The sequence below is a fragment of the Bubalus bubalis genome, chromosome 4 (genome assembly GCF_019923935.1).
Source record: "Bubalus bubalis isolate 160015118507 breed Murrah chromosome 4, NDDB_SH_1, whole genome shotgun sequence".
In the NCBI taxonomy this organism is placed as follows: Eukaryota; Metazoa; Chordata; class Mammalia; order Artiodactyla; family Bovidae; genus Bubalus; species Bubalus bubalis.
The window spans coordinates 119,976,521-119,990,246 of record NC_059160.1 but is presented as its reverse complement, the minus strand read 5'-3'; the positions used below and the strand labels follow the sequence as shown (position 1 = coordinate 119,990,246).

General features: G+C 38.8%; 1 protein-coding gene and 1 pseudogene across 1 annotated transcript; both read right to left on the bottom strand.

The window, feature by feature from the left end:
• Positions 1-672: 672 nt before the first annotated feature.
• On the bottom strand, positions 673-2,922 carry LOC102393246 (annotated as a pseudogene).
• A 5,211-nt stretch (positions 2,923-8,133) lies between these two features.
• Positions 8,134-9,071, bottom strand: LOC102393565 (olfactory receptor 5D14-like). Its single transcript, XM_025282541.3, is given in 2 exon segments — positions 8,134-8,903; positions 8,906-9,071. Coding segments are annotated over 2 exon segments (936 nt in total).
• Positions 9,072-13,726: the final 4,655 nt, after the last annotated feature.

The window sequence follows — 13,726 nt, the reverse complement described above, 5'->3', positions numbered from 1 at the left end:
AAAACTAGTGTTTTTCTTATTGCTTGCCTGTTTGCTTCTCAATTCATGTATTTCTTAGCTAAATATTGCCTAATCACCTAAAAAATTCAAAGGAAGCTAACAAAGAAACACTGAATTATAAGCTCTTGATGTTAGAATTATAAATTATAATTTTCTGTATGACAAAAATATCCTGAACAATGTCTAATTCCTGTAATTTGAAAGATAGTTCTGCTTAGAATGTGTGTTCTATACAAAAACTTTAAAGGAATTAAACAAGCAACTGGAGTGGAACAGAATTTAAGAATATGCTCATTTGTGCATAAAATCAAACATGTGCTCTTCACTGCAAAATAAAAGCCATTCAATTTTGAAATAAACCATAGTTTCCATAATGGATAGTGAAATAAAATGTGAGTTCTTTAATAAGCTTATAAAAGTTTTACAGCAAACTAAATGTGTGTTTTAACAGTCCATTGCCTAGAACGATTGAAATAATTTTAGATTGAACAAGAGCAAGGAAGCAGACTGCAAATTTTGATATATGCTCAACTCAAATTGACAGGATACAATGTACAAAGAAAAATGAGTCAAAAAGACTCATTCATAGCTACCCACTTCTGTTCATCCTTTCCAACATTACAGCACATCATAACCCTTTCACCTGCCTCCGATTTGGAAGCCTGAATCCTGCTAGGAAAATATACTCTGGGAAAATATTTTGGAGCTCACCACTTTTCTGAGGGCTTCTTTCACATCCTTGTTCCTCAGACTGTAGATCAGGGGGTTAAGCATGGGGATCACTACAGTGGAGAACACTGTGACCACTTCATCAGTATCCATGCTGTTGCCAGATTGGGGCCGGCAATAAATGAAAAGGACTGTTCCATGAAAGACAATGATGGCAGCAAGGTGGGAATCACAGGTGGAAAAGGCTTTACACCTTCCCTCTGCAGAAAGCATCCTCAGGATGATGATGAGAATAAACAAGTAGGATGTGAGGATGACCACAATGGTGATAACCTCATTGAAAGTGGCCACAATGTATAGCACCAATTGATTCATGGTGACATGAGAGCAAGCAAGAGACAAGAGAGGGGGAAGATCACAAAAGAAGTGGTTGATCACATTTGATCTGTAGGATGGGATCTTGTCGGGGTCCAGCCCAGGTGGATCCAGGGAATTCAAAGGGGAGACAGCTTTGGCGATCAGAATATGATAGAATTAAAGATATAAAGAGTAGTTAAATAAGGATAGCTCAGTGAGAAAATTCAGTGGAGAAAAGAGGCTGAATAACTTGGTTTATGTGGAAAGTTAATAAAATTCCAAGACAAGGAATTTGTGCTACCTACGTAGGCCACAGGAGTCCTCCCATTCTCCCGAAGGAGAGGATACACTAAGGCCTCCCTGGTCAGATCTTAGAAGCCCAGGGAAAATTAGTAGGCTTGACGAGCCTCCATATTGCAGATGGGAATTCAGCCAGAAGATGAGAGAAAGAACGGCATGGGGAGACCAAGTTTTGGTGAACAAGGCCTGCACTTTATTTTCCAAAGTAGTTTTTATACCTTAAGTTGTGCATAGAGGATAATGGGGGAAGGGGTAGAGTCATGCAAGGACAGCAGTCCTTGATCCTAATCAAAGCCAGGCTTTCTTCCTGCAAACATCATATGGAATAGTTTAGGAGATTTACATCATCTTCTGGCCAGGAGGCCTGTTAACATTTTATGACTCTTTCTTCAGAAAACGTATTTTTCTCTAAAGGTGATTACTCTAAAGTCAGGCACCACCCTCCGAAAATATTAGATAAAGTTGCATACCTATAGGGCAAAGGTGTGGTGGGCTATAACAAGAAAAGAATTAACTCAGGTGTCCAAAGTTACAGACATTAAAGTTACGACTTACATTCCTATACACCAATTATATTAATCAAAACACTCTCAGGGACACAGTAGGTAAGGGATATGGAAACTTAGCAGCAAACATTGGCCCAACAAGTGAAAAACCCTTCATCAATACAATTTCTAATCAATCTTTTAACTGCTCAAAGGAATCTGTATTTAGACAATTTAGAACATCTCATGCCTCTCATGGTTGGGAGACTGTGAACGATCACATGTGGCCGGAAGAACCTGTTCAGGCAGGCTAGAGGACTTCCAAAGGAGTTTGTAGGTTGAAACACTCTTGTTACGCCCAGGAACTTTATTAACTGGAGCTGTAAATTAACTCTTTTTCAGAGAGAGGTGGTGGGGGACAGCCCCCCCCCCATAAAGTCAGAGGTGTAGGTGAGAGCACAAAGCAGTAAAGTAGGCAGACTCTGGTTTTGGGGGTAGATGCTTGAGAATTTCCAGGTGGACTCCTGAGGCTCGATCCCTCCTTTGCATATGCCGAGCCTCCTTCCTCATGACCTTTGCCGTGGGCGGAGTTCCTCACGCTGGCTCCCAGCAGGATCTGAAGAGCAAAACACAAGTGAATCACAGAACATACAGTACCATTGAAATAGCAACAAGACACCAACTGCACACAGAGATTTCGGGACATGGTGACCATGTAGAGCAGTGGGTCTCAGATGGCCACAAAGCAGTCATAGGCCATCACTGCCAGCAGAATGACTTCAGTTACCACAAATGTGCAAAACAGGTATAATTGCACAGCACATTCCAGGAAGGAAGTGGCTCTGTCTTCATTTAAGATGTTAGCTAGCATCTTCGGCATGATGGTAGTGGAATAACAGAAATCCACAAAGGACAAGTGGCTGAGGAAAAAGTACATGGGCATGTGGTGTCCAGAGCTGACCTGAATGAGAACAATCATGCCCAGGTTTCCCCAAACTGTGTCTCCATAGATGGGAAAAAACAGCAGGAAGAGGAAGACTCTGAGCTCAGGGGCATCTGAGAATCCAAGGAGGGTGAAGTCTGTCACAGAAGTGCAGTTTTCCTTGTCCATGTTCCTAATTTACTGGGTATGGAGTCAAATATTAATAGTTATTCTGTATTATATCATCCTTGATTCAGTTTTGCCTCTCTTAAAAAAGACATGATAATGTATACTGTCCTGTAAAATTAGTGTAGTGATTTTATTAATTACACTATACAATTCACTGTGCAAATTCACTGCTTTAGATTTATTTGAAGTTCTAAACAAAGAAAGAGAAAGTGTTAATCTCTCAGTCGTGCCTGAATCTTTGCCACCCCATGGACGAGACTTTTCTGTCTATGGGATTCTTCAGGCAAGAATACTGAAGTGGGTTGCCATTCCCTTCTCCAGGGGATCTTCCCCACTCAGAGATCTAAGCTGGGTCTCTGCATTGCAGGCAGACTCTTTACCATCTGAGCCACCAGGGACAACAAAGATGTGAATATGAAATTAACAGAAATGCTTGCTGCTGCTTATTTATCAAATCAAAACTTAGAAATACAGTGTAAATCTCAAAGAAATATCAAAGTTATGGTATACGTTTATATACAGGACTTCCCTAGTGGCTCAGATGGTAGAGAATCAGCCTGCAATGTGGGAGGTCCAGATTCCATCCCTGAGTTGTGAAGATCCCCTGAAGAAGGGAATGGCTACCCACTCCAGTATTTTTGCCTAGAGAATTCCGTGAGCAGAGGAGCCTGTGGGGTTACAGTCCATGGAGTTGCTAAGAGTTGTACACAACTGAGTGACTAACATTATACATTATATATATATATATATATATATATATATATATATGCTAGAGTTTCATATTTATACTATATATCCATATATATATATATATGTATGTATAAATTATGCAGCTTTTTGAAGAATTGTTAAGGACTTTATTAATGACCATGAGAAGTGGCAAGTGACAAATGCAAAAATATTATATATGTACATAAATTTCATCATATATCAAATCATTACAACATCAATGAAGCATAACTATTTTATAACAAATTTTTACAAAGAAAAAGCAATGGAGAATCTTATCGGTTGCATTGGAGAAGGAAGGTGGGATTTTTTAAAGAAAAGATAAGGCATGCGTTACATAGAAAATGCCAACAGAGGATAAGAACATATTCATTTCCTCTTCCTCTTGACCTTTGGTAATTTTAAATGCTTTAGAGGCATGTATTGGTTTATCTTGGATCAAAGAGGCTCTGGACTAAAACTCAAAATGCCATTTGTACCAGGGATAAGAAACCTGCTATGGAGAGACACCTCTGTTCCTCTCGTGTCTGCTTCAGAGGTTGGTCTCATGTTTCTGTTCTTCCATGGACAGTTATGGGACTTCACTGGTGGCTCAGCAGTAAAGAATCTGCCTGCAATGCAGGAGACATAGAGACACATGTTCAGTCTCTGGGCCAGGAAAATCCCCTGGAGGAGGAAATGGCAACCTGTTTCAGTATTCTTGCCTGGGGAATCCCATGGACAAAGGGGCTTGGAGAGCTACAGTCCACGGGGCCTCAAAAGGGTCAGACACAACTGAACGACTAAACAACAACAACAACAACAAAAACAGTCCTGAGGACCCCTCACTGCCACTCTTGGCCTCTGAGTGGCTATCTGGAGAATCTCCCTGAGGTCTTTCCCAGGCTCTCTGGAGGGAGTTAATGTGACAGAGGAGGAAGTGCCTTTGTTCACACTCGTTTTCCTCTTAAACTAATAGCTATCATAAGATATTTGGTTTTGCAGATTAAATTGCTGTCATTTCTCTTTGAGACAGTTCCTCCAAAACTTTAAATACTTTCATAAAGTAGTGTCTGCAACATGACATTTCTTAAAACACCCTCTAAGACAGAACTAAATACAGAAGCTTAAAAATAAATCAGTACCACTGCTCTCCAACTGCCCCCAAATCAGGGTGTCATCCTACCAATGAACCTGAGGAATACACCTTGCTTCTTTTGTTTCTGAAGATGGTATGCAGTGAAATGCTACAGATTTTATGGGGTTTTTTTGTATCTATTTCTGGGGCCAATGTTCCTTAAGCTTCTGAATCATTGACCTCTGAAGGCCCTCAGCAGAATGTCAAGAAAGAAAGATCATCTTGGGGCTCAAATAATTAATGAGTTTTATGAGGTAAAAGAGGGGTAAAACTATCCCAAGTGGGTACATGTTATTATCAATATAATCAAACATGATTAACTCCAGAGGTTGTGATGAACTGCAGACCACCATAGGCTGCATTCAAACATTGCTGTGTTCACCAGGACCTACATTGTCATTATGAAATATAATAGGACTTCTAAACTTTGCCTGTCATATACAAAATCTTCTTTCTTGAGGGCTTAGTGTCTGAAATCACACCAGAGTTTTGCCAAATATCAGAGAAGGGTAAGAATATTGAGTCTCCTTTCCTGAGAATAATAGCTGATCACACATACTTTGCATGTTCTGAATACATTTATGAACACATTTGATTTTTATTAAATTTGTTAGGTAAGTACAGTTATGTACCTTTACTAATAAGGTGCCTGAGGCAAAGACAGCTGTCACTTGCACAAAATCATAAGTGCAGTCCCTGATAGGATGAGCCTGCATGTGGCATTTGGGTTTCTGCCATCCACGTGACCCTGTGTGGAAGAGCAGAGGTCCTGCATGGTTCTGAATGGCATCTCTCCTGCTCAGTGCAGAGACCATTTAATGGGTTTGTCTGAAAGATCTCTCCCAGGTCTGCTCCTTCTCTAACTGTATGAATGATGTCTCCCTAAACCAACACTGTTCAAAGGACAGGCTGTGGTTTGTGTCTTTGGATATACAAAATGTTTCAAGAATTCCTTGAATATAATTAGTTGCAGGTAATTGGTTTCCAAATTCTCGACAATTTATATGGCCTTCCCTAAACGGATCCATCTGATAAATTCCTGAATTTGAGGAGTGTTTCTGTATCTTCTTTCTATCTGGCACTCTATCTATTCCTTTTATGTCCTTTTTTTTCAGAAGCAAAGATTCTTCTTTTCCATTCACATAACACTCTGTGAACTACCTCAATTAGAAACACAAAATCAGTTTTCCAAAACCTAAAATACAAGAACATTGTGGAATATTACTTTCCAAGAAGCCTAAACTGTGTTTTAAGGGAGACTCTTCAAATCTATGGTTTGACTTCTTATTTCTCTCTGACACATAAATGTAAATAAATATATAATTATATATATATATATATATATAATTTTTTTTACGGAAAATTATTATACTAAATGTGTTTTACCCAATACAGTGATGTCTTGAAATTGAATATTAATTGATTGTCATTTTATTTGAAATTCTTAATACACCCTAAACTTGTTTCCACAAAATGTATCATCTGAAGAAGGCTGTATATTGTCAAGGTGGTATATCGTAACCCTGCTTATTTAACTTATATGCAGATAGCATCATGAGAAACGCTGGGCTGGAGGAAGCACAAGGTAGAATCAAGATTGCAGGGAGAAATATCACTAACCTCAGATATGCAGATTACACCACCCTTACAGCAGAAAATAAAGAAGAACTAAAGAGCCTCTTGATGAAAATGAAAGAGGAGAGTGAAAATGTTGGCTTAAAGCTCAACATTCAGAAAACTAAGATCATGGCATCTGGTCCCATCACTTCATGGCAAATAGATGGGGAAACAGTGGAAATAGAGGCTGACTTTATTTTTCTGGGCTCCAAAATCACTGAAGATGGTGATTGCAGCCATGAAATTAAAATACACTTACTCCTTGGAAGGAAAGTTATGACCAATCTAGACAGCATATTAAAAAGCGGAGACATTACTTTGCCAAAAAAGGTCCATCTAGTCAAAATATGTTTTTTTCCACTGGTCATGTATGGATGTGAGAGTTGGACTGTAAAGAAAGCTGAGTGCTGAAAAATTGATGCTTGTGAAATGTGGTGTTGGAGAATACTCTTGAAAGTCCCTTTGACTGCAAAGAGATCCAACCAGTCCATCCTAAAAGAGATCTGTCTTGGGTGTACATTGGTAGGACTGATGTTGAAGCTGAAACTCCAGTATTTTGGCCACCTGATGCAAGGACCTAACTCATTTGAAAATACCCTGATGATGGGAAAGATTGAGGGCAGGAGAAGGGGATGGCAGAGGATGAGATGGTTGGGTGGCATCACTGACTCAATGGACACGGGTTTGGGTGGACTCTGGGTGTTGGTGATGGACAGGGAGGCCTGGTGTGCTGCGGTTCATGGGGTTGCAAAGAGTCAGACATGACTGAGTGACTGAACTGAACGAAACTGAAGAAGGGAGTCTCATGACAAAAACACAAAACCAAAATCTATAAAGAGCATCATCGGCAGTGACCCTTTATATAACCGGGAAACACATTCACAGGAAAGCTGCTTTGCATATTTGTTTATCTTAAACTTATATACATGGCAGGTGTTTTAAATAATTGATTTAAATATAAAAATTTATTTCATAGTCATTAGTCATAAATTGAGTAATATAAATATGCAGTTCTGTTTGATGAACTGTATTTGCACCACATAAAACAACATTTTAGAAGAATATTAGAAAGGTGGAATGACATCAACAATATGTTAAATTTTCTAACTTTCAAATTTCATTGTTTTAATCAAATTTATTCTATGTGGATAAGGCAATGTCACCCCACTCCAGTACTCTTGCCTGGAAAATCCCATGGATGGAGGATCCTGGTAGGTTGCAGTCCATGGAGTTGCTGAGTCAGACACAACTGAGCGACTTCACTTTCACTTTTCACTTTCATGCATTGGAGAACGCAATGGCAACCCACTCCAGTATTCTTGCCTGGAGAACCCCAGGGAAGGGGGAGCCTGATGGGCTGCCATCTATGGGGTTGCACAGAGTAGGACATGACTGAAGTGACTTAGCAGCAGCAGCAGCATGCAGCAGCATTAGCAGGCATGTGTAATTATTATATAACAACCAGAATTTAATACTAAGTATATAATGAGAATACATAATTACTCATTCATTTATTCATTCATGTTTAAGCATGTTTATTACAGGCTTACCTAGAGACAAGTACTATTTTAGGTATTGCAGGAAGAAAGAAAGAATGCTCCTTTGCCAAAATTTTATATTTATGGGGAACAGTTTAATAGATTAATATCTTAGTCATCTATAAATACCTCATGTAAATATATGCTACACATCTTGGAAGGCTCTTTTCCCATTGTTAATGAAGATTGAAGACTTCTTTGGACATTGGTTCAGTGAAATGAGGCTTTTGTGTCTATTAATTTTTGGAAGGCATCCTTCACATCTTTATTCCTCAGGCTGTAGATCAGAGGGTTCAGCATGGGGTTGACCACTGTATAGAACACAGAGGCCACCTTGACAGTTTGTCGAGAGTTCTTGGAATTGGGCACACAGTAGAGAGAAAGGATTGTCCCGTGGAAGATGGTAATGGCAGTCAGGTGAGATGCACAGGTGGAGAAAGCTTTGTGACATCCACTGGCAGAACGGATGTTTAGCACAGTGACAAAAATAAAGACATAGGAAGTGAGGATGATCAGAAGTGTACTCACCTCATTGAAGGTGGCAAAGGCAAAGAGCAGCAGGTGGGGGATGTGTGTATTGGAGCTTGAGACAGCAATGAGAGCAATGTATTCACAGAAAAAGTGATTGATCACCGTATGTCCAGAAAAGCTTAATTGAAGGGCATAGCAAAGGAGTACCAACGGACCAAACATGCCCCAGAGATATGACCCAGACACCAGCAGGGCACACAGCCTCTGTGACATGACCACTGTGTAAAGCAGAGGGTTACAGATGGCCACAAAGTGGTCATAGGCCATCATTGCCAACAGGAAAGACTCAGTCACCACAGCAGTGCAGGACAGGAAGTACTGCAGCATGCAGCTAGTATATAAAATGCTCTTATCAGCCATGACCAAGTTCCCGAGCAGCTTGGGAGTAACAATGGAAGAGTAACAAAAATCAACAAAAGAAAGATGACTAAGGAAAAAGTACATGGGGTGTGAAACTTAGGGTTAATTTTGATGATTACCATCATGCCCAGATTTCCTACCACAGTGATAATGTACATGATCAGAAACACTAGGAAGAGAGGAATCTGAAGCTCTGGGTAATCTGTGAAACCCAAGAGAGCAAACGTTGTCTCCAGACTCAGATTTCTTGCAGTCATCACTATAATGCCTTTGAAAAGAAAGGATGGGAGAAGGGAGTTTTTCTTGACAAAGAGGAGATTTACAGAAATAAGTGAAAATCATATTATGACATTCTATGATGGACAAAGTAAAATGAAAAGAGTTATTAGTTCTAACTTTTTCCATTTGCAACATTCCTTATTTAGATAACTACTGTGGATGGATCTACCAATCCAACTGAGTCTCTGAACTGTTTTTGCATATCCATTGCAGATAGTATTTTCCTAAGAAATACTTAAAACATTGAAGTGAGTACATTCACTGATCAGTTAGAAGCATAGCATATGCATAACTGATGAAAATATTTTCACATGAATGCATAAGCAAGTGAAACTGTCTAAGAAAAATGTGAGATGTTTGCCTCAAAGAACAACACATATTTTTACTGTATTTTGCATGCATACACAAATCAATTAAAGCCTTGAAGATAATATGTTTGTCTTCTAAGTATCAATAAAAATAAGAGAGACACCTAAGAAGAGAGCATAGCAATCCCACTTTAGCATGTTTTGTTCAGCAAAGGATACTCCTCTCCTGGGACAGCTTCACTGCTGAGGAGGATGATGGTTCATTTGAATTCTAAATGGAGTGTACACTTTATCAGGATTTATAGCTTATGGCTTAACTTCTATCACAGACCTAGACATTGTATACATGTCTCTTAAGGGTCTCAAGATTTATCAGGTAAGAGTTCTCTCAGAATTAACTACTTCTCATTTTTGTAAAAGTTTATATACCAATTTAAACTACACATAAATAATTATGTATAAATGTCCATTTCCCAGTAGCAAGTTTATTCTCTTATTTGTGAAATAGTTGTCAGTGGTCTTGAAGCATGATTGTTAATTTATTTCTTTAATATTATTGGACTCGGAATTGGCCAGCATTTACAGTGGTTTAACATAAAAAGAAAAGTGAAAAGAAGACATCAGTTACCATTTCAAGAAAATAATATTTTTACTGTGTCAAAAATAACTTTAAAAACTTGCCTACAACAGACAAGCAGGTCTCCACCACCCTGTTTCTCTGTGGGCTGAGTATAACCAGGAGACCAAGGCTCTTATATCTGAGTCTGTAGCTCTGGGGACTCAAACCCTGGAGGATCACTAGAACATTTTCCTCACAAGCATCACAACAGATCATTAAGGCAAATGGCAGGTCTTGTACCATTTTTAATGACTAGAAAATTTTTGGAATTACACAAAAAAGTGTGGCTTGAAATTGGCTGCTGGGCTTTGTTTCCATGTAACTAAAATGCCCCTGGAATGAATGGCATGAAATTTAAGCTTAGAGAAAAGAGCCATATATATATATATACACATATATATATGTATGTATATATACACACACACATGCACACACACACATAAAATGATGTCTAGAATTGGAAGTTTACATACATAGTTTTCTTTGCAATTTGGTTTGTCTGTTTCTTGAGTATATGTTTAATATCTATTCTTTCTTGGATTTAATTACCATTTACCAAAAAATGTAAAAGATTCAGATATAATTTTCCAACTTTTTTTGCCACACATGATATGCCCAGTGTTGTCATTACTTTCCTAGAAAGCATATTGTCAGAGATATATTTCATATTTGAGTTATAATGAACAGGACACAAGTCAATTCACAGTCAGCTATATCAGCAATACATGAACCATGCACTTCCAGATGTTCAAGCTGGTTTTAGAAAAGGCAGAGGAACCAGAGATCAAATTCCCAACATGTGTTAGATTATTGAAAAAGCAAGAGAGTTCCGGAAAAACATCTATTTCTGCTTTATTGACTATGCCAAAGACTTTGACTGTGTGGATCACGGTAAACTGTGGAAAATTCTGAAAGAGATGGGAATACTGGACCACCTGACCTGCCTCTTGAAAAATCTGTATGCAGGTCAGGAAGTGACAGTTAGAACTGCACATGGAGCAGACTAGTTCCAAATAGGAAAAAGTGTACATCAAGGCTGTATATTGTCACCTTGCTTATTTAACTTCTATGCAGAGTACATCATGAGACACGCTGGGCTGGAGGAAGTGCAAGCTGGAATCAAGATTTCCAGGAGAAATATCAATAACCTCAGATATGCAGATGACACCACCCTTATGGCAGAAAGTGAAGAAGAACTAAAGAGACTCCTGATGAAAATGAAAGAGGAGAGTGAAAAAGAGGAGAGTGAAAACTAAGATCATGGCATCTGGTCCCATCACTTCATGGCAAATAGATGGGGAAACAGTGGAAAAAGTGGCTGACTTTATTTTTCTCGGCTCCAAAATCACTGCAGATGGTGATTGCAGCCATGAAATTAAAAGATGCTTACTCCTTGGAAGGAAAGTTATGACCAACCTAGACAGCATATTCAAAAGTAGAGACATTACTTTGTCAACAAAGGTCCTTCTAGTCAAGGCTATAGTTTTTCCAGTGGTCACGTATGGATGTGAGAGTTGGACTATAAGGAAAGCTGAGTGCCGAAGAATTGATGCTTTTGAACTGTGGTGCTGGAGAAGACTCTTGAGAGTCCCTTGGACTGCAAGGAGATCCAACCAGTCCATCCTAAAGGAGATCAGTCCTGGGTGTTCATTGGCAGGACTCATTTAGAAGCTGAAACTCCAATACTCTGGCCACTTGATTCAGAGAGCTGACTCATTTGAAAAGACCCTGATGCTGGGAAAGATTGAGGGCAGAAGGAGAAGGGAACGTCAGAGGATAAGATGGTTGAATGGCATCACCAACTCAATGGACATGGGTTTGGGTGGACTCCGGGTGTTGGTGATGGACAGGGAGGCCTGGCATAATGCGGCTCATGGGGTCAGAAGGAGTCGGACACGACTGAGCAACTGAACTGAACTGATCCTGTGTGTAATGGGATCACCTATGATGTACAGAGAAGGCTGATATGCTGCAGTCCATGGGGTCACAGAGTCAGACATTCCTGAGTGACTGAACTGAACTGATGATGGTATCATTAATATTTGATTTCCACGCAATTGAAATCAGACAAGGACATTATCCTGGCCTCTCTGTCTTTGTGGCTGAACTCACTGTTTACCTCTTCCCTCTCATCTCTTTGTATAAAATATCTAATACATTAAACACAATGCACCTTCCATATAGTTCACACAACAATTTGCCAGTTCTGTGAAACTGTACCCCTTTTATTTGTAAATCAGTTTGTGAAAAGTAGTCTAGGTGATTTTTGAATGATATTCAAATAGGCCTTTATCTTATATTTCAAGAAAATTTTGTCAGTTTTGATTGACAAATGAGAGAGGAATTTAGGTTTGCCTCTGTCAATTTTTCTGAAACAGCACAATTTACTCTCCTCTGGTGTAACTGCATCCAGAATAACTAGATTGCTCTCCTCTAATATATTATAATTATAACCTATAACATTACTCTTATAGGATTAAGAAAAAGCTCCAGAGGCATCCATACCATGACTCCTTTTTCTCATGATTTTCCTAGAGAGAGGTCAGTCTAAGTAATACAGAGCTGCTTTGAAAGTACTAATGTCCTAGATTTCTGATTTTCTTGTGATATTCTTGCCCCATATCTTTGGCTAAGAGATTAATCAACATATTAAGTTGTGGTCATTTTTTTTTTTTTTTTTGGCCTCTGATCATGCATCTTAAAAGGTTCAATATTTAGAAAGATCACTCTACTAGTTTCCTATTGTTACTGTTAAAAATTTGCCTCATACTTAATGGCCTATAAAAATTCATAATTATTATCTTGCTATCAAGAAGTCCAAAATGAGTCTTATGGGGCTTGAGACAGGGAATGCACACAGCTCTTTCTGGAGATTCCAGGAACCATTCATCCTTCTCGTTTTCCTGCTTCTGGTGGCTGCTGGCATTCCTTGACTTTCAGCAGCCTCACTCCAGTCTCTGGTGCATTGTCACATTGTCATCTTCTCTGTAACAAATCTCCCCCACCTGCCTCTTGTAAAGACCCTTATATTTAGTACTCCGATGATCTTCCTATCTCAAAGTCCTTATCACAGCTATAAAGTCCCCTGTAATAGGTCACAGTCACAGATTCCAGAGTTTAGAGCCTGAGTGACTTTGGGAACTATTATTCAGTCTCTCACAGTAATTCTCTAATTTTGTCCTGAGAAGACTTTTTAAGTATGTATGTATTTGTGTGTGTGCATATGAATATATTTGTGTATTTATATGCTTACCCTGTCATGCGTGTATTTATCTATCTTCTTCTCCCACCAAGATACACAAAGTATTGAACAATGATACTCGTTATGAGGAAATAACCACCCCGGCCTCTCAGGCCTTTGCTGCTGTTATAGTCCTCTACTGTATCTGCACTTATTCGAAAATTTTGTCTCCTGTTTGTATCATCTTCTCCATTTAATAAAGAGATGAAATTTGCTACTTTCTTCTCTTTCCCACCTTTATTGAGGCATACTATTTTCTAGCTTTATTAACTTATAACACTATATAATTTTAATGTGTACAATGGGATGATTTGATATACACATGTATTGGGAAACATTACAATAAAGTTAGTTAGCATATCTGTCATATCACGTATTTACTAATTAGTGTGTGTGGTGAGAGCATTAAGATCAACTCTTTAGAAACTTTCAAGTATACACTAGAGTATTTTTTAACTACAGTCA